The 21,798-nt window shown below is 35.3% G+C and overlaps 1 protein-coding gene across 2 annotated transcripts in view; it reads right to left on the bottom strand.

Annotated features, from left to right (window-relative positions):
- Dph6 (diphthamine biosynthesis 6) overlaps positions 1–21,798 on the bottom strand; it is a 213,321-nt gene that overhangs the window by 17,943 nt on the left and 173,580 nt on the right. For both annotated transcript variants that reach the window (XM_004861510.4, XM_013078458.3), the window contains exon 7: positions 1,740–1,834. In XM_004861510.4, coding sequence (XP_004861567.1) covers positions 1,740–1,834 — 95 coding nt within the window. The remainder of the gene's footprint in view (positions 1–1,739; positions 1,835–21,798) is intronic.

The following is a 21,798-nucleotide window of genomic DNA, read 5'->3' as shown; positions in this document are numbered from 1 at the left end:
TCTGTGTTCTGAAGGGACAAGTCTGTACAGTGGCACTTATCACATGTTGTTGATTTGTATGTATCTCTCTCTCACTCTTTTTTGTTTTTTAAACAGGGAATACTCCTAAAGAGCAGGATAGCACCTTACAGAGCTCTCCCTACATAATTTGCCTCAATAAATGACCATTTGTTCAAATAAAGAACTCACTTTGATGCCAGAGGCTTCTAATTCACCATGGATGACACTCAATAGCATGATTAATTCCTCATACCATGATCTCCGTCAGGTTTAAGTTTCTATGTCTACAAAATTAAGAGGCTGAAAAAGATTATTTTCCAGGATGAAGTACTGTAATTAGCAGATCTTCTAGTTATGAAGTATAAATTAGTACATGTGCAATAGTTAATAAGTTGTCCATAAAGACTTTTGAGAGTTCTAGGACTTCAATTTGTTAGATAAATGGGCAAAGTACTGTTTTTTGGCATTTCTTCCTTTTACTTTGTTTTTTCTAAATTGTTCAGTTCCATATTAATGGACATACATACTCCAACTTTTCCATTATGTTTATACCCTACCATGCATATACTTTTGAATAATCAAACATTATTTCATAGAAATAATACTTCATTCATGAATTGTTTCATGATTATTATAATCAGAAGTATCTCTCATCTACAAATTTATGATTCCTAACTTTTATCATGTAACGTAAATGTACTCAGATATGCTTTCTTCCCATTTCTATAAAGGCAAGAAACTCTCTTAGAATATCAGTAATGCCCCAGTAGAATGCTCTGGACACAACAGGAACTTAATAAAAAAGCTTGCCAAATATATTATTATGTTGACAATTAACGGAAAAGAAGTTAGAAGATCATGAAAGAAGAGTGCATAAACATTAAAGAAGAATGCATGAACATTAAACATGGTGATGAAAGTGTGTGATCATTTTTAACTAAATAAGCATTTTTTTAGATTATCCACCTTGAGTTGTCTTATTTCCTTATATAATTCTCTTTATCATTATTAGTATCATAGTCATAATGTTGAAAATATTGAAACTCTCCATTTAAGCCAAGTGTAAATCTGACAGTTCTCTAGGAGGCATAAGAGCTTCGAAAAAGCAGATAAAATGCTCTCTTAAAATGTGAGACGAGTGACATAAATTAAAGCACAAGTAATAATGTAACAAACTGAAGAAAGTTCCTGTTTTTCACTGTACTAATTTAACAATTTATCGCAAAATCACAATACTCACCATAAACTGAATCTGTTTAAAAACAATTTATATTTAAAAACAACCCCAAATAACTAAAGAGAAATGTTTAGTGTTACCATTCTAACTTGTTAAAGATAGGAAAAAGGAAAAAGAGGATGGAGTTAATGGAACCTACAGGCTACTGATGTGGCAGTTTATCAAATGTAGCTGTAATGAAAGATAAATAATACAAGCAATTCACACTTCATGAAAGGATAAAAGTGTCAGTGTGTAGGTACCAATTTTACTGCAGGCCATAATCAGCAAGTAAACGAAAGTGCAATGTCTAAAAAGTTTATAGCCCTCTATGAAGGCCTCATCTTGTAAGGTATGATTTAAGTATTCAGACAACTTTAGTGGTATTAAACAAATTGAGTGTTTGTGAACTTGGAGGACATGTTCTATTTCTCCCAACAAAAGTTGCCTCAAGCTTAAAGTGAAGTTGCTTCTATCATTCAAATTTAAGGAAAAAGAAGAAAATGCTGAAATGATCACTCACACAATTATTTTCTTCTTAAATAGAGGGCAATCCAAAGTGAATGTTTCATACTCTCCACCTTCTCCACATACATGAACTCCATACTTCTTAGAAAGCTGAAAATGGGGGAAAAAAAATAGAAAACTTAAAATTAAGCAAAATGCTCATTTAACTTGTATTATTTTATCTTAAAAAATCATGCAGAAATTTTTGACTCCAAAACAGAGTGCAAGTTACAAGAAAAAAACTATCTTTCTCCTTAAAAGATATGATTAAAGGCATTTAAAAATTATCATAACGCGTAAGTTTTAAAAATAATCCCAAACTCTTATATGGGTGTTAAGGGACTAGTGTTTTTCTTTATATTGGCAAAGCTTAAAAGTTACTATGAATTGTAGGAATGGTGCCAGCTTTAGGTTCAAAAGGAGGTTAAGGCACTGTGTAGTGAATGAAAATATATATAGCCAAACTGTGCTGCCCCTGCCCTTTGACCTTTATGTGGAACGGGAAAAATATGTTGTATTTAGAGAATTTCTCAGGGACATAGAGAAAAAAAATGTAAGACCTTCCTGTAGCCCTGTGAACAAAAGAAGTCACATGCATGGTTATTATACTTCAGACTATTATTATTAGGAAACTTCCAGGAGTAGTAAAACTAGTGACATTCCAAAAGGTCCAATCCATAAAAGGTGGAGAGAGCTTGTAGTTTTCAGTCAAACCTGAAATTAAAAAAAGCAAGCAAGAAAAAGACTTTTGTAATATGCTTTCTATATCCTTTTAAATTCTGTAAAATCTGTGGTAACATCCTCTAAATTTTGATATTGTAATTTAAAAAATGTATAATTGATATTGTATAATAGGAAAAAAAGGTCTAAAGGAGTAGGGAAAGTGGGAGGGGTAGGGGAAAGGAAAGAAGGGAAAAGAAAAAATATGAGAAATGGAAAAAAAAACGGAAACAAAGTCTTTGCAAACAGGGTACGGTGGAGGGGGTGAAGGGAGGCCAGGGGAAGGGGAAAAAAATAAGAACCAAGATACATCTTGTAAAGGTGCAAGATCCCAATGATGAATGCAACTGTTTTTTATACCTAAAATGTACCAATAAACTTAATGGAAAAAAAAAAAGCAAGCAAGCAAAGAAAAGAAAAACCCTATGATTTACACTAAATTTAAGTCATAATATTCAAATTATTTTGATATGCAAAAAAAAATCTGTTTTGCAAGTACACGGTTGACATCAGTGCAGAGAAGCACCCTCAATGGCTGTGCTGGATATGAATCTTTCAGCTTCTGAGCTGACGCTGTATTACTATAATTCTATCTCCATTCTGAATGTCACAGCTATCCCCACTTACACCTTTTCCTAGTCCAATGTCCTCATAGCCTGAAGAGTGATACCTTTGATGTTCTATTACTGCCAGTGCTAGACTACTGCCTAAGTCATCACTTTTAGATGCACAGTTACACATTTATTTAGTTTTAATAGTTATGCTACTATTCTGAATTCATTAAATTTCAACTACTGACTGTGTGCCTTTAGGGATTTAAAGCACAGATCTATGAGAATTCTCTTTCTCCCACTAAGGATCAGCAGTAATGTGAATAATGTTGTAAAGCCAAAAAAACAAGAAAAGTGAGGGGAAAATGGCACAGTGTTTTCTATAAAGGCTCCCAAGAGCAAAGTAGATATATTTTCATCTTGCTGACATCATGAAGTAAGACTCAGAGGCCAAAGTATGAGCTCTGATCCTATGGGACCAAGTAACGGGAAGAGACTGCTCTGTCATATTATACTAAATTAAATTTAAAGCTGCTTTATAATAAATGCATAGGAATAATAATGTGACATGGACTTCAGGCTTGTTTCTATGTTCTGCCAGCTAGTATCTCTGCCCATCTGTTCTCTGCAGGTCTCTCATGCCAGCAACTTTCTGGAAAGGGAACCTTGTACTCTCACCTCTATGACTTATGGCTAGTCTCTTTAGGTGGGCAGTATGCTTTACCAATTATTAGCTTTCTGTAACAGAAAGTATTTCATTGAAAGTGTTTCACTGCATTATTTTCATAATCCATCACCAAAAAATAACTTTTTAAGTTAAAGTTTGTGTATGTTATATCCTACAAAAATAGTTCTGTCAATCTTTAGTAACAATAATGTATGATGCTATATTAAATTAATATTTACTCATAAATTATAGTACTAATATTTAAAAATTATTCATTTAAATCTGGATGTATTCAGTCATGTTTCCAGTTTACATAAAATACCTCTATGACATTTACTCATTCAATCAATTCTTCAACAAATCTTCATTGAACAATTATTAGCCAGGCCTGGATGAATGATGAAGAGCCAAAGGTAAACAAATATCCTTCGTCTCTTGGAGTTCACCAAATATAGTATACTGCACTCTATAGTCTAGTATCCCAGCAAAATGATGTGATTGCAGAAATAATTAATATATCCAATCTCTTATCCATAAATTAATATGTATAATCTCTTTTCCTTTATTGATGGATCAGTATGGACACATAGATTCTAAATTAGGGAATCAAGAAAAAGGACAAAGTGGTTTTAAGGTCGAGAACTAATACCTAGTCTATGAATCTTTATGATTTTTTTTGTAGCTCCTTTAAACTCCACTTCCTTCAAATTCGAACACAGATAAGTACTGAGAGAAAAAAATCATCTTTATTGGGTTCTTTAGCCATCTCCAAGGCCCTGTGATGTCTTGAGAGAACCTCCTTAAGAAGCAACCACTTTTGAAAAAGTTAACCACTTTTGAAAGACATATCACTCTATTTAAAATGAAACTCAGAGCACAAAGCATGATGTAGGCATGTAAGACAAAGTATCATTTTAGATAAGTGAGGTATCCAGATATCCACATTCCAGCGACATTAATACTGTACAATATTCAATTTACTTCAAGTTTCTAAAACTTGTAAGTCAATGTTACTAACAGTTACACTGTTCATAGAAAGCAGCAACTTTATTCTTAATACATCTCAGGTCTGTCTCTGATTTCAAATTAAAATTCAGATTATTGTATGTCAGCACTTAATCACTCCAAGTATAATTTTTGAAGTTTTCTTTTATATGTTTCACTATCAGCATCATTGTAGTGAAAAATACTAAATAATTAAGAATTCTTCTAAAGTTTTATTTCTCACTGAATTTTATGATTCTTTCTGTAATGTATATAATAGCAATCTATACTAAAAAATAAGTTTGTTTTTTTTTGTACCGGGGATCGAACTCGGGTCCTTGCACTTGCGCAGCAGGCGGTGAAACCACGAGCTAAATCCCTGGCCCCAAAAATAAGTATTTTAATGGTAACTATTCTTTCACTAAGAGCTAGTATTTTAATGATTAAAATATATTTACATTTTAGCATATGAAAAATACAGCTATTTTTATAACAAAAAATTATGCCAAATAGGCCATAAAATTTTGCTTTTTTGCTTTACACACAGAGAACTAAGAATGCAAAGTTTTGTGATCAGTATTTTTCTATGTGAGTGAAGTTTTGTAATTATTTTCTTAACTAGAGAACAGAGAGAGGAGAATCAACAATTCATAGATTAGGAAAACTTCAGTATATACAGAAAGCAGCCAAACTCATGGATTTGTAGACTTCCGTAAAGCAATCCAAGGAGTATGTTTGGCCTGCCAGTGTTTTTTCTCAGGAGGGGTAAACTGGGTAGTGGCCACATGAATTAGTCTGGGGCCAGTACAGAAGAGAGAAGACTGATTCCCTAGAGAATATCCAATCTTTTCTACTGAAGTTTCATTGCACTAAAGGCAGGGGACAGAGTAGGTAGACTGAGAGATTTCCTCTGAGGCTTGGAGAGGCTGAGAGAAGTGTATTTTTGAGATGAATTTTGAAGATGTATAAAATTCTGATAGCAGGACTATCTGTAAAGTGGCATTAGGGGATGAGGAATCTCAGTGAAGGTGAATTCCAGCCCTGATGAAAGGACAGCTCTGATCTTGCTCTCAAGACACCTGAAACAAGTACAAACTGAAATGAAACACAACTCAGACCAGTCCCAACTCGACTACAGATTAAGACTGAAAAGAATGAACACTCCAGACTAGTTGCCAGGAAGAGAAAGGGGTGGCTTTTTCTGGGGTAAACATTATTTGCTTCAGTTTCTGTCACCCTCTCTTAATACTTATCATAAAATCTATTTTAAAGATTCTAAAAAAAATAGCAGGGCATGGTGGCATGCTTTCTGTTTTCCTAGATAAGATTTTGTGGGTTATGAGTATTAAACAAGATGATATATACAAAGCTCTTAGCACAATACCTGGCACATAAAAAGCATTCAATACATGTTCTCTTTTCTCTGTTAGGTTAGTTTGCCCTTTCACAGGGCCTTCTGGTCTTTTCTCTATAGACTCATTTATTGAGGATCATGGCCACTACTGCATTTATTATTTCTATGTAGATGGCACTTAAATAAAAAACCATAATCACCAACCTCTCCCTCATGTACACACCCCTGCACATTTTACTGAGTGTTTTACTTGGAAGCATTTTAAATTCAACATGAATAATACAGAGTTTTGGTTTTTCCTCAAAATTTTCTATGTTGAATTCTATGTCTCTAATAGTTCAATGAAGCTTGAAATACCAGACTAGAACTTAACCCTGTCCTTTCTTTCTGTATATAGCCTACATTTTAGGAAATATTACTTAACTCATTCAATGAATTAACAAATATTTGCTCAGTACTAAATGCCAGGTTATATTAGATATGCTTGGGATATGGCAGTAAGACAGATAAAATGCACAATTTACTCCATTCTAACATCTTGATGACCACTTTGCACTTGAACTATAACAATCTCATCTTCCTGTTTCTTTTCACCCCTTCAAATCTTTCATACATGTTACCACCACACTGATTTACCTTAACACTACATGACTATGGCATTCATCTGCTCAAAAACTTTTGGTAGCTGATCACTGCCTACTTAATAAAAATCAAGAGCCTTAAACTGACAAGAGACTTCAGCCATTTATATGGTCCTATCCTTCACATAAATACAAAGATATAAAGCTAATATAGTAGATAAAATGAAACAGAGATTTAAAGGATCTTGACTTACTTAAAGAAAAATGACAATCTTACAAAGAAAAATATAAACTGATAAACATACACCACAGTTGTGGTGTCCTCTTCAGCTTACAGAAATCAGGGTTTTTACTGCCTGTGGTACTCTTATTCTACCTTGAGATTTGTATTTCTGTACTGCATAACTATGTTACTTCTTGAATTTAAAACAGTCTTTCATGTGTGCCTTTTATCTTATGAGGCTATAAGTTTCTAAATTTCCTAAAGTTTTCCAGTGTCCTCCATATATTATATAGTATATAGTCCATAATGATCAACTGGTTTCTGTTATAGGTGAGGCTTTTTCAGAGGTGGCTGGATCTAGAGTGTGATGCTGGGATTAAGGGTGTGTGATTACTAAACTAGTCCACAGGTTTTGCATAGTTCTGGGTAGGATTAAGGGTGCCCCAACCTGGGTGTGCGTGCTATCTGACCTAAGGGTGGATAGCCTGGGTAAGAAGATATAAGGGACAGAAAATAGCGTCTCTGGTCCCTTGTCCCTTGCTGTCTTCTGCTATGCCACCCTGCCCTGGAGCCAGCCAACTATGAACTAAAACCTCTACAAACTGTGAGCCTAATAAACCGTTCCTCTTTTAACTTTGGGTATTGGGTATTTTGTCTCAGCAATGAGGAAAGTAATTAAGACAGCTTACTTTCCCATGGTTTAATCACCCTTGCATGTTCCACAAAAGAGCTTGACTAACACGTACTAACAGGTCTAATTTGAGCCAGAAACAAATGCCACTCCTAAACAGAATTATGAAGTAAAAGGGATAGGAAAATTAGTGGCATCTTTTCTTTTTCCTCTACCCTCAAAAGTATAATGAGGCTGAGGCAGGAGGATCACAAGTTTGAGTCCAGCCTGGGCAACTTATTGATAAACTGTCTCAAAAAAAAAAGGGTCAAAAATGGCTGGGGATGTAGGTCACTGAAAGGCCTGGGGTTAAATTCTCAGCACGAGCATGCACAAACATGTGTGCACATACGCGTGCACACACACACACAAACACACACAATAAGAATCCTCCACTTTAGGAATTCTAAAACGGTGAATAAAATTCACACCTAATAATCAATGTTTTAATTATCTGGGGAACGTTACATAGAATGATATAGATGAGATGGCCACCGAAAGATAACACATTTGCTATTTTGTAGTTTGCCTGGTTATGAAATACACTACTGTTTTCTAATCAGTGAAATTATTTTTTAATAAAGCAATCAGATTATTTTTGCTTATATCACAGCATGATTTAAAGTGCATACCATGTTTAATGATTCATACAACCTAATTCGTATTATAGCTCTTTTAGATACAAATTTTAGAGAAGACTTTTGGTTTGCTATCTATTAACTATTAACCAAAGGTAAGCTTTTTAAAAAACATTTGAACAGATGTGGCTGACACGGGTCATTTCAAGACTTATATAAGAATGCCTTGGAGTCTCATCATTTTAAAAGTAAATTCCTAGTAAATGCAAAGGAAATTATTTATATGACTTTTTTTATGTTGCACTTACTTACATAGATACTCATTGTCTTAGAAACGTTCCTATTCCTGAGACAAAATATCCAATACCCACAATTTAAAGGAGGAGACAGAAGGAAGGAGTAAGGGAGGGAAAAACAGCCTTCTAGGTCACGCCCCTAATGGCCTGCCTCTTCTGAATGGTGCCACCTCTGACGGCACATTCAGCTATTAATACGCCCATTATCCAATCACCTTCCAAAAGCCCTCCTCTGAACCCAGGACGCTTTTGGGGGCATTATGGATCTAAATCATAATATTCACATTTATGATAATGCCACTTGAACACTTGATTATTGAAATGAAAATGTTAAGGGCATCGTGATTTTCCTATTTGATTTAATTTAATTTTTTAACCTTCTTAAAAGATTGTAATAGCATAAACTGAAAATTACTTATTAAATCAAGATTTTTCATCTTTTAAATCAGTTTCATCTGTTGGTCATTTTACAGTTGACAAATACAAAGGAGCCATGTCTTGAGGGGTGTTGAATAAAAAATTGATTTGATTGCATTTGTATTTCAGAAATATCATTTTGGCTGCACAGTGTAGAATGAGGCAAAAAATGAATAAGTGTAGAAGCAAAATAAACTGAGAAACTGGTGGAGGAATCTAGGCAAGAAGTGAAGAAAAATAATCCAAGCTCGAAATTGGCACTGGGATCAGAGGGAAGAGGGTAGATGTTTTGATAAATTTTTAGGTAGTATCTTTTCCTCATCCAATGCATGAAAATAATTTAGAAAATATAATAACGTAGCCTTCATATTTGAAGCCTTATGATAAAAGACAAATTAAGAGAAAATCATTCAAATTTATTAATAAGTTTTATGTGACAGAGAACCCTACATTAAGAAATAAAGACCCAGATAAACATGGAAAAATGTACTTTTATGGAGAGTAATGCAGAATTATGATTGGAGGGTAAAAGGGTTTGATATAATGGTAATGAACTGTGGGGAACTTAGTAAGGGCAGTTAGTTCAGATTCTTTCCTGTGTTCCTGTGTGACATTCCTTTCCTTCTTGTATAGGAAAGACCCCTCTGGAAAGAAGCTCTTAAGATTAACTTTAGAAGAAAATCTAAGATCTCCTTTATGGTCTGCTTCATGGGAGAACAGCAGAAGGTCACAGTAACGTGCCAGCTTCTGCTGTTTCTTCATACACCAAAGTAGCATACTGGAATCACATCCCCCAAACCTTATCAAAACCAATGATTAACTGAATGAAGAAGTGAAGAAGATTAGAAAGTAAGGGAAATTACCAACTTTATGGAAGGGGAAACTGGATAGACACTCATCTATTCACTGCTAGAAGTTTGCTGGGAAGGGCAAATGACCCTTTTTCCAATTTATGTGGCATGTAATACTTTTTATATTTCAAGTCTTTGTAATAATCTTCCTCAGGCTTCCATGTTACTACATTTTCTAAGTTATTTTTATGTTTCTTTGATTTCTTTCCCTTCCCTCTATAATATACTGTTTCTCAATGTATTTCCTCCTTATTTCCGCTGAAGCACCTCAGATGGCTTCAACCATCATGTTCATGCTATTCTGCTGCTGGTAATACTGATATATCCCTATGAATTAAAAACTATTTGCCTTATGGCTTAAGGAGAAGGAATGATCTGAAATCAGTTAGATGTAGGCTTACATTCTAGTTCTGATATTCTTCTCTTTATGAAAAATCATTATGGTTCAGATCAAAAATATCCTCCCACATACTCATGTGTTCAGAGATGGGGCTTTTGGATGGTGATCAGATCACAAGAATGTTATATTCATCAGTGGATTAATGCATTGTTGGGTTTGTGGTACAGTATGTTAGGAGGTGAGTATGGATGAAGGAGGTATGTTACTGTGTGTGACCTGGAAGGGTATATTCTTATTTGCCTCTCCTCTCCTCTCCTCCACTCCCCTCCCCTCCCCAGGGTGTCTTGCTCATTCAGTGCTGCCTAGGGAATTGTTTCAGCTACCCAAGCTTTCATAGGTCACTGGCGATGGTCCAAGCAGCCCTAGCTACTACTTGAACTGACAATGTGAAATGCCACAATGAATAGGAAATTATTTAAAGAACAGTTCTAAACCCTTAAAATTAGATACAACTTGATGGTAATTAGTGACCAGGAAAAGAAAAATTTCTAAAAAATAGTAAAGGACCATGAGAAATGAATCCAGCAGCTGCTAGATGATGCAAAATAAAAATAACATAACACCGATGGGAGTTAACGAAGAAACAGCAAAGAGTACAGATGACATAAAAAAAAAACCTGTTCACAGAAGTAATGGCAGAAAACTTCCTAAGCAGGGGAAAATAACTTGACATAGAGATAAGGGAGGGATATAGGACTCCAACTAGCCATGATTAAGAAAAAAAAAAAAAAACCCTACACATAGGCATATAATAGTTAGGATTCCAGAACCCAACAGAACAAAATTCTACAAGCAGTTAGAGAAAAGAAACAAATCACATACAAGGGAAAGCCCATCAGAATCACAGCAGATTTGTCAACATAAACCCTCAAGTCAATGAGAGGCTGGAGTGAAATATTTCAAGCCCTAAAAGAAAACAAACCTGGAAAACTATCTTTCAAAATTGATGGAGAACTAAGATACTTTCATGACAAAGAGCACCTGAGGAACTTCATGAATACCAAACCAGCACTCCAAAAAATTTTAGACAATATCCTAGGAACAGGCACTGAGGATCACAACCCCAGGAAGTCCAGCAGAATGAATCCATTTGGCATGACAAGAAATTAAATGCAAAGGAGGAGAATCCAATAAAAACAAAAAGTCATAATAAGGTTGTCAATACGCATCAGTTATAACCATCAATGTTAATGGTCTCCATTCACTAATCAAAAGAAATAGATTGGGAGAATGGGTCAAGAAGCAAGGTCCAACAATATGCTGCATATAAGAAACACAATTCAAAAAGAAACGGATAGACGGAAAGTTAAAGAGTGGAAAACAATACTCCATGTAACAGCAACCCCCCAAAAAGCAGGAGTAGCTCTGCTCTTTGCAGATCAAATAGATTTCGAACCAACACTGACTAAGAGAGACAAAGAAGGACACTACATCCTGGCAAAGGGAAAGATACAAGAGGAAGAGATGACAATCATAAATATATATGCACCAAATACTAGTCTGCCAAACTATATAAAGCAAATACTAATGGACATGAAAAAAATCAAATAAGCACTAGTAGTAGGGAACCTCAATACCCCACTGTCAGATAGACAGATCAATTAGACTGAAAATAAACAATGAAATACTAGAACTCAAACTGTTAAACAAGGGAACTCTACAGATGTTTACAGAGTGTTCCACCCCTGAAAATCAGAATACAGATTCTTTTCAGATGCACACAGGTTGTTCTCCAAAAATAATCACATACTTGCTCACAGGACATGTTTAAGTAAGTGCAAAGGAACTGAAGTTATCCCCTGTATCTTATCAGCCCATAGTGCAATGAAACTGGAGATCAATAGCAAAAGAAACTTCAAGAATTCCATAAACACATGGAAATTGAAGAACACACTTCTGAGTAACCAATGGTTCACAGAGCAAATTAAAGAAGAAATCTGACAGTTTCTACAATTTAATTACAATGTCAATACAACATATCGGAATCTATGGGACAAAATGAATGCAGCCTTATGAGGGAAATTCATAGCAGTGAATACTCATATTAGGAAAACAAAGAGAGCTCAAACAAACAACCTGATGCTAAACCTCAAGCTTTTAGAAAAAGACCAGGACAAACCCAAACCTCAAACAGGGGAGGAAATTATAAAAATCAGAGCAGAAATCAATGCAATGGACACTAAGAGAATGATACAAAAAAAATCAATGAAGTCAAGAGTTGGTTCTTCAAAAGAATAAATAAAATTGAAAAAAACATTAAAAAAACAAAACAAAACAACACAAAGCCCCAAATCCATGCAATTAGGAATGAAAAGGGTGAAATCACATTGGACTCAGCAGAAATCCAGAGGATCATCAATAGCTACTTTGAGAACCTGTATGCCAATAAGATGGAAAACACAGAAGAAATGGACAGATTCCTAGGTATGTATGAATTACCAAACTGAACGAAGAAGACTTAAAAATTCTAAACAATCCAATATCAATCAGTGAAATTGAAAACGTAAAGAAAAACTTACCAACTAAGAAAAGCTCGGGCCCTTACAGCTTCACTGCTGAATTCTACAAAATATTAAAAGAACTATTGCTACTACTCTTTAAACTCTTCAATGAAACTGAGATGGGAGCAATACTCCCAAATTCATTCCTGGAAGCAAGCATCACCTTGATCCCCAAAGCAGTGAAAGATCTAAATGAAAAAGAGAACTATAGGTCAATCTCACTAATGAAGATAGATGCAAAAATCCTTAATAAAATACTGGCAAATAGAATGCAGAAGATCATCAAGAAGATAATACACCCTGACCAAGCAGGATTAAGAGATGGTTCAAAATACAGAAATCAGTAAATGCAATACACTATATCAACAGAGTCAAGGACAAAAACCATACAATCATCTCAATTGTTCCAGAAAAAGCAGGTGACAAAAATCCAACAGGCATTCATGATAAAAACCCTACAAAAAACTGGAATAGATGGTCTCTTCTCCAACCTGATTAAAGCCATCTATGAAAAATCAACAGCTAATATCATACTAAATGGCCAAAAACTGAAATCCTTCACACTAAAATCAGGAACAAGACAAGGATGTCCACTATCACCACTCCTTTTCAATATAGTTTTGGAAACATTAGCCCCAGCAAATAGATAAGAGAAAGAAATAAAAGGAATGAAGATAGGAAATGAAGTGAAATTATCATTATTTGCAGATGACATGATACTCTATGTAGAAGTCCCCAAGAACTCCACCAAAAGTCTTCTAGACTTAATGACCAAATTTGGTAGAGTAGCTGGATACAAGGTCAACACACAAAAATCAATAGCTTTTCTGTACATGAATAACAGACTCACTGAAAGAGGAACTGAAGAACTCCCTTCACAATAGCATCCAAAAAAATAAAATACCTAGGAATCAACCTAACGAAAGAAATCAAAGACCTATATTCTGAAAACTATAGCACTCTGAAAAAAAGAGATTGAAGAGGATATCAGAAAATGGAAAGACATCCCCTCCTCCTGGGTAGGAAGGATCAATAAAGTGAAAATGGCCATACTTCCAAAACTGCTATAGAGATTCAATGTAATCTCAATTGAAATTCCAGCAGCATACTTCACAGACCTGGAGGAAACAATCCAAAAATTCATTTGGAATAAGAAGAGACCTAGAATAGCAAAACCAATTCTAGGCAACAAAGATAAGGTAAGGGGTATCACAATCCCCAACTTAAAAGTATACTACAAAGGTACTGTGATAAAAACAACATGGTACTGGCAAAGAAACAGACCTGAGGACCAGTGGAACAGTTTACAAGAGGCAGAAACATCTCCAGACACACTCAGCCATCTCATCTTCAGCCACCTCACCCTCACTGGAGGAAAGATAACCTATTTGATAAATGGTGCTGGAAAAATTGGGTTTCTACTAGCCAAAGATTAAAACTAGAGCTGTATCTATCACAGTGTACTAAACTAAAATTGAAATGGATTAAAGATCTAAATATTAGGGCCAGGGTTTCAGCTCAGTGGCACCACACCTGCCTCACAAGCACAAGGTCCTGAGTTCAATCCTAGGTACTGAAAAAAAAAAGATCTAAATATTAAAACAGAAATACTAAACCTGCTGGAAGAGAGGTTAGGTAGAACTCTTGAAGATATTGGCATAGGAAAAGACTTTAACAAAACCTCAGTAGTTCGGGAACTAGCACAAACAATCAACAACTGGTATCTTGAGGGCAGAGAAGCTCAGCGGGTTCCAGCACCCGGAAGGAAGCTCCTTGCCTCCATCCCAGGCTCCTAGGGCAGTGAAGCTCAGCCGGTCCGGAAGGAAGCTCCCCTGCTGCCATCCCAAGCTCCTAGAGCAGAGGTGAGCCTCATGGGTGCCAGAAGCACCCCCCCGCCCTGCCGTGGAAATGAGAAGACACATAAACAAGCCTCAAAAACAGACTTCCAGATCACCTGCAGCAACCCCAAAGGGAAACGAGATGGAACACTCTGATACTCAACCACCTGGACTCTCTGAACTGGCAACAAAAGAGGATCTGGGAAAAATGAAATCAGAAATAATTACTCAGATAACAGCAAAGATTTTGCTTATGGTGCAAGACATGATTAATAAATCTAGAGAGGACAACAGATAAAAAAATAGAGGATCTGAGGAACATGATGGAATCCCAACACAGGAAACAAATGGAATCCATAAAACAGATACAAACAGATTTCCAAGAGATTAAAAACTCCATCGAAAGTCTGGGCAGCAGAATGAACCAATGTGAGGATAGAATTTCACATATAGAAGATAAGATTGCAATTAGTAACCAGGAGAAGAAAAATTGCCTTAAAATTGTAAGGGAACATGAGAAATCAATCCAGCAGCTGCTAGACAATGCAAACAAGAATAACATAAGACTGATTGGAGTCAATGAAGAAAGAGGAGAGAGTGCAGATGACATAAAAAAATCTTCACAGAAGTGATGGCAGAAAACTTCCCAAGGAGGGGAAAAGAACTTGACCTACAGATAAGTGAGGCATATAGGAATCCAGCTAGCCTTAATCAAAAAAAATCTACACGTAGGCATATAATAGTTAGGATTCCAGAAATCCAACAGAAGAACAAAATTCTACAAGCAGTGAGAGAAAAGAAACAAATCACATACAAAGGAAAGCCCATCAGAATCACAGCAGACTTCTCAATGCAAACACTCAAGGCAAGAGGAGCTTGGAGCGAGGGATTTCAAGCCCTAAAGGAAAACAGCCTCCAACCCAGACCGATGTACCCTGCAAAACTATCTTTCAAAATTGATTGAGAAATAACATGCTTTCATGATAAAGGGCACCTCAGGAACTTCATGAATACCAAACCGGCACTCGAAAAAAATTTTAGACAATACCCTAGGAAAAGACAATGAGGATCACAACCCCAGGAAACAGCAGAATGAATCCATTGGATTCTAAGTCCTTTGTACTGCTACATAACTTGTAAATTTCAATATCCAATTCTTCATGTATAGCAAGTATACACAGACCTGAATTTTTATATATACCTTGTGTTTTCTAATCCTGCTAAATTCAAGTACAAGTTCTAGGGGCTCCTAGAGATTTCTTAGTATTTTCTCTGTAGATGATCATTTCATCTACATATAAAGATTTTGCTTCTGCCATGCCAATCCTATCCTAGTTGTGTCATTTTATTGCCAGACTATTTTGGTTTAGACCTATGTTTCAAAGTCTAATGGACAGATGAAGAGTAGGCATATATGCCCTTGTTCCCCACTTTAGGGAGAAAGCATTGTATCGTCTCTATTCATAGAAGGAGTTTTTGTTGGAAGTATGGAGTACATGTCTTTGATCTGTTGAGAAGGTTCTGTTCTACTTCTTGTCTGCTGATAGCTTTTATCATGAACAGCTGTAGAATTTAGTCCAATACTCTTTCTCCAACTAATGACAGGATCATATGGCGTTCTCCTTTCCTCTGTTAAAATGATGACTTTTGGGGGTGGATCTCCCAATGCTGAACCAACACTGCCATCCCTATAACAAAACCACTTTCTACATATTGCCAGATCTGACTTCTAAGAGTTTGTTTTGTTAAATTTCTATCTATGTTCATACTTTTTTCTTCTATTATCTTTATCCAATATTAGGATTAGCACAATGTTGAGTTCCTAAAATGAGGGGAGAAATGTTCCTTCTTTTTTCTGCTTTAATTGTTTGATATAATTTATCAGTTAAAATGTTTATGAGCCTGCTGTTGTCACATAGGTAGGTTTTCATGCTAGGAATATACTTTCTTTAATAGGTGCTATTCAAATTTTATATTTCCTCCAGAGTTAGTTTCATTAATTTTTCTTCCAAGGTGCTTCTTAGAAGCTGTCAAATTTATTTCAAAAAAGATTTTTGAAATATGCTTTCTATATCCTTTTAAATTCTGTAAAATCTGTGGTAATGTCTCCTAGATCTTAATTTTGTAATTTTAAAAATGTATAACTGATATTGTGCAACAGGAAGAAAAGGTCTAAAAGAGCAGGAGAATTGGGAGGGGTAGGGGAAGAGAAAAAAGGGAAAGGAAAAAATATGAGAAGAGGAAAAAAATGGATACAAGGTCTTAGCAAATAGGGAAGGGTGGAGGGGGTGAAGGGAGGGCAAGGAAAGGGGCAAAAGAAATAAGAACCAAGAGACTCATGTAATGGTACAAGATCCCAATGATCAATGTAACTGTATTGTATACCTAAAATGTACCAATAAAGTTAATGGGGGAAAAAAAACCCCAACTGGTATCTCATCTTGTTAAAAAGCTTCTGCACATCAAGAGAAACCATCAACAGTGTGAAGAGAGAACCTACAATGTGGGAAAAAATTTTCACCTGCTGTTCCTCAGACAAAGGTCTGCTATCTAGAATCTATAAAGAACTTAAAAAAATCAGACCTCCCAAATGTAAAGACCCAATCCAAAAATGGACATCTGAAATGAACAGACATTCCTCAGACAAGTAAGTAAAAGCAGCAAATAAACATGAAAAAATGTTCAACATCACTGGTCATTCAAGAGATGCAGATGAAAAGAACACTGATATTCTACTTCACTCCAGAAAGAATGGTGGCTATTAAGAAATCAACCAGTAACAAATGCTGATGGGGTTTTGGGGAGAAAGGGACCCTTCTCCATTGTTGGTGGGAGTGCAGACTGGTGCAACCATTGTTAAAATCAACATGGAGATACCTCAAAAACTAGGAGTAGAGGTCTCATTTGACCCAGGTATCCACCTTTTGGTATCTTCAATAACTAATTAAAAGAATCATACCACAGTGATATATATGTGCATGCATGCTTATAGTGGCACAATTTGCAGTAGCTAAAACTTGGAAACAACCCCATTGCCCAAACTGAAGACTGGATAAAGAAAACGTGGTTTTTTTCCTAAAATGGAGTACTACTCAGCCATAAAGAATTAGAAATTAGAGACCTTTACAGCTAAATGGATGTACATTTGAGGCCATACTCTTAAGTGAAATAAATAGGACACACGTGTAAATACAGAATAGTTTCTCTGGAATGAGAAACTGAAAGTATAAGTATCAAAATGTATAATAGATAATGTGAAATGGGAACAAAAGGTGCAAAGGGGAAGGGGAAGAGGGAGGGGTAGGGGAAAGGAAAGAAGGGAATGGAATATGAGAAAATGAAAAAAATGGATACAAAGTCGTTGTAAATAGAGAGGGGTTGAGGGGTTGAAGGGAGGTCAGGGGAATGGGTAAAAATTAAGAATCAAGATATATTATGTAAAGGTACAAATGTCCAGTGAAGAATGTCATTATGTTTTATACCTAAAATGTACCAATAAAATAAAAAAGAATTTGGCAACAGAAATAAACAGACACTTCACAAAAGATGAAATACAAAGGGTCAACAAATATATGAGAAAATGTTCCTTTTTTTGAAATGCAAATTAAAACAATGCTAAGATTCCATCTTACTCCAGGAAGAGTGGCAATCATTAAGAAATCAAACAACAACAAATGCTGGTGAGGCTGTGTTGAAAAAGAAACGCTGCTACTAGGTATCTTCCCCAAGAGCTTAAGACATCATACTACAGCAATACATGCATACCAATGATGATAGCAGCACAATTCTAATAGCTAAATCCTGGAAGCAGCCTGAATATTCATCAACAGATGATTGGATAAAGAAAATGTAGTATCTGTACATAATGGAATACTACTTGGCTATGAAGAATGACACACTGACAGTATGTAGTACTCATTTAAATGATCTGACAATGTAAAATGTTTTGCACAAAATGTAAAAATGATTTTCTTCTAAACAATGAAACTTTTAACAATTATTTTTCAAAGTCCACCCCCCACCTCAGGACAGAATGAGATTTTAAGAAATTCCTTGGCAACAGAACTCTCTTGCAGGAAGACAGCTGCCTTTATCAGTTACATTTTTTAAATTACACATTGTTTTCAGTGTTCTCAGAGGTACTTCTTTGTATTATATTTTTGGAATACAAAATATTTGATATTCTCTTTAAGCTCTGTATCTCATGCTTGAATAACAGGACAGACAGTGTGAGCCGCTGGCTGACAGGAGGTCTGAGCCCTTGGTGCTACTGGGCAGCCTGTTACCAGCTAAGTACTGTGAGCCAAAAGGTCGAAACTGTAAAACGCCTTACAGAGTCACCAGCACGGGTGCTTTTCAACTCCTCCCCCTAAAATTTTAGAAAGAATATTGAGGTGGGAAAAGCAAACTCCAAAAGTTCAAGTGAATATTCAAGTCTTTTTAAAGAGAATCTGTCTAAGCTTAAAACTATGTTCAGGCACTTTCAGTTTTTTCCATTACTTTTAAACCACATCACATACTCATAACATACACGCACTCAGTGCACACACACAGGCACACACGCACACGCACAATCATACACACACTCCACACACAACACTAACAAAAGAAAAGCAGTGTGTCACTTAGTTCCATGTAGTCTATTGGGAAATCAGCAACTAGGGAGAAGCAATGCCCACTTCACCTGCATGAGTCCACTTGCAAGACACCGAAAGGAATGGAGACTTTCACAGGACAGAGGCATCCCTTAAATAGTAAAGGTGGCAGGCTCGAGGACTATCAGCTTGGCAGTGAACCACTTCAAATTATAAAAAGGTATTTACTTTTATTAATTAATAAATAAATACTAGATGATCTCAACTGCACCAAAACAGAATATCAGAAAAAAAGGCCTGTGCAAAAATACATATTTAAATATGTACAATTCATTTTTAACAAAATATGTCTTCTGAAACAGGGATACTTCCATATTTATAATAGAACAAGAAATCCCAAAATAAAGATACAAAAGTAGGTTCTGTATAATTCTTTGTTCATCATTGCAGCACTTTTTTTTGTAGGTTAAGAAAACTGCAGAAGTTGTCATGAAATTCTATTGGAAAGAATATAAAAATTATCTTGGTTTAAAACTGATACAGAAGTCTGTCTAGAAACAACCCAACCACTGCAAATTTGGTTTTGTAAGTTAATTTAATTCAAAAAAATACTTGTACTCTTGTGTTTTTAAGTGGTCTTAATTGCTCATCATAGTAAAAAGTAGAATGTAGGGCTTTGAAAGCATTTTGCTGTTTTTGAGCTTGGTTCTAAAAGCAATCTCCTGTGTTGAAATGTGTGAATAGTTTGATAATTTGTACACGTAATCAAGAGCATCTCAGCTTGACTTGTGTTGGCTGCTGTATAGAACATGAACAAATGTCAAGGGATAGAAAATTACTTTGGATATTTAAAAGAGAAATACATAGTCTATTTGTTTTGTAACAAGTTTCTGTAAATAAAATAATTTATACTATTTATAAGAAAAAGTTGTGCTTTGCTTTATGAGAAATTAGTTTGTGGAACAAACATGTTACTAAACGGGCAATAAAATTAGGACTTGTCAATAAAAAAAAAATGACACTTTTGGGAGATTTGTAGGAAAATGGATGCACCTGGAAAATATAATGTTGAGTGAAATAAACCAGACACACAAGCTTATATAACACACAGTATCTCTTACCTGACTGAGGCAAAGTACAAAGAGAATGATAAAGGATGAATAGAAGGAGACAAGGAGATGGATCTCTTGAAATAGGGAAGTGGTCCAACAGAACATGAGCAAGGGGTGAGAGCAAAGGGGAATAAGTAGAATAAAGATATACCATGTACAGGAACCTAGTAACCTCAATTAATGCAAACATTATATGCAATAACATGAGGTAAGATTAATAATATCAACAAGAAAGAAAAATCGGATAGGGGAGCAGGAGGAGTAGGAGGGGGAAGGAAAGGGAAGGGGATTAAAAAAATAAAGAAATGGTAGTATGTACATGCAATAACTCCCCAAGATGACTGCACACTGCATGAACTGCAAACATATACTAATAAAAATTTTTTAAAAACTACTGCAAATGAGCTATGAAATAAACTGTTGTGTGTATAAACACTTATTGAGCACTCAATTTGGGGGATTTCCTATACACACACACATACATACATTATGCTGTGTAAAAGCCAGATAAAAAGAAGACTCTCAGAGTACCTAGCATAATTTCCTATTACTCTCAGGAAAAAAATATTTTTGTTCAAAATATAGAATTATCCATTAATATTCTTCTCACCTAGGTAAGGCAGTTTTTAACCATACTGAGAAGCTATTTGTTCAAATCATCAATGACAACCATAGTTAGGTCTCATACCACAATGTCTGTATTCTGTCCTCTCTCTTCTCCACTCCCTAAACTCTATCTAATTACATATCTCCTCTATATCCATTTTATATTTTTTCTCTATTTGCCATTCTGCCTTTCCTGTGCTTCAGTCTGCATATTTCGTATCACTATATTTTGAGGTCATTAAGTGTATGTGGTCATTAAACTACAAGTAAACTCATTCATCATGTTTTTAATTTTAGGTGTTGTATTTTTAAGTTCTAAAATTATTTGCTTTTTAAATGAAATACTACACTAAGACAAAATACTATATCTTACCCAATTTATCAGTGTATTATTATAACTATTTTAAAGTCTCACACTGATGAATTATCTGGATATCCTTTGGGAATTTTCTATTCTCTAGTTTTCAGTTAATTCATGAGGTCTTCTGATATGCTTGGCAATTTTTCACTGCTTGCTAAAAACTATAAGCAAAATATTTTAGAAGTTATTTGAGGCTCTGATTCATGTTTTCTCAAGAGAGAAAAAAGCAACAAGAATAAGATCAAATCACTTTAATTCAGTCTTGAAGAGATGCATATAAGTATATGTGAGACTAGTATCTGAGCTAGACTATTTCTGGTTTAATTTTATTTCTAAAATATAGTCCATTCAGGAGCAGTACCATTCCACGTTGGTTTTCATCAAATGCTAACTTTTGTCTCCCTAGCCCTAGGAAACTGCTGAAAATCCTATCTTCTTTTTAAAATTTTTTGTTTAAATTTTTATTTGTGCACATATGCCACAAATAGTGATTCCATTCAGCTTTGGTGATTGATACACACACATATGTTATCTTGATCATTTTTACTCCCCCTGACCCCCTTTCCCTCTACTTCCTTCCCCTGATTCCCTTCCCATCTCTACAGTCTACCTCACTGTTTCTTAACATCCCTCTTTTATTTTGCTCTTTAAATTATTTATATTTTGGGTCTTTGATATTAGAGAAACCATGTGATATTTAATTTCAGCTGGAGCTTTCTCCTCAGCATCTAGATATTTCTGCATCATGTTTAATGAGAAAATACTTTTAA

The sequence above is a fragment of the Heterocephalus glaber genome, unplaced genomic scaffold (genome assembly GCF_053883595.1).
Source record: "Heterocephalus glaber isolate CG9 unplaced genomic scaffold, H.glaber_assembly_v1.0 deba00000809, whole genome shotgun sequence".
Classification (NCBI taxonomy): Eukaryota; Metazoa; Chordata; class Mammalia; order Rodentia; family Bathyergidae; genus Heterocephalus; species Heterocephalus glaber.
The sequence above is the reverse complement of the archived record's forward strand: the minus strand, read 5'-3'. Positions and strand labels throughout refer to the sequence as shown.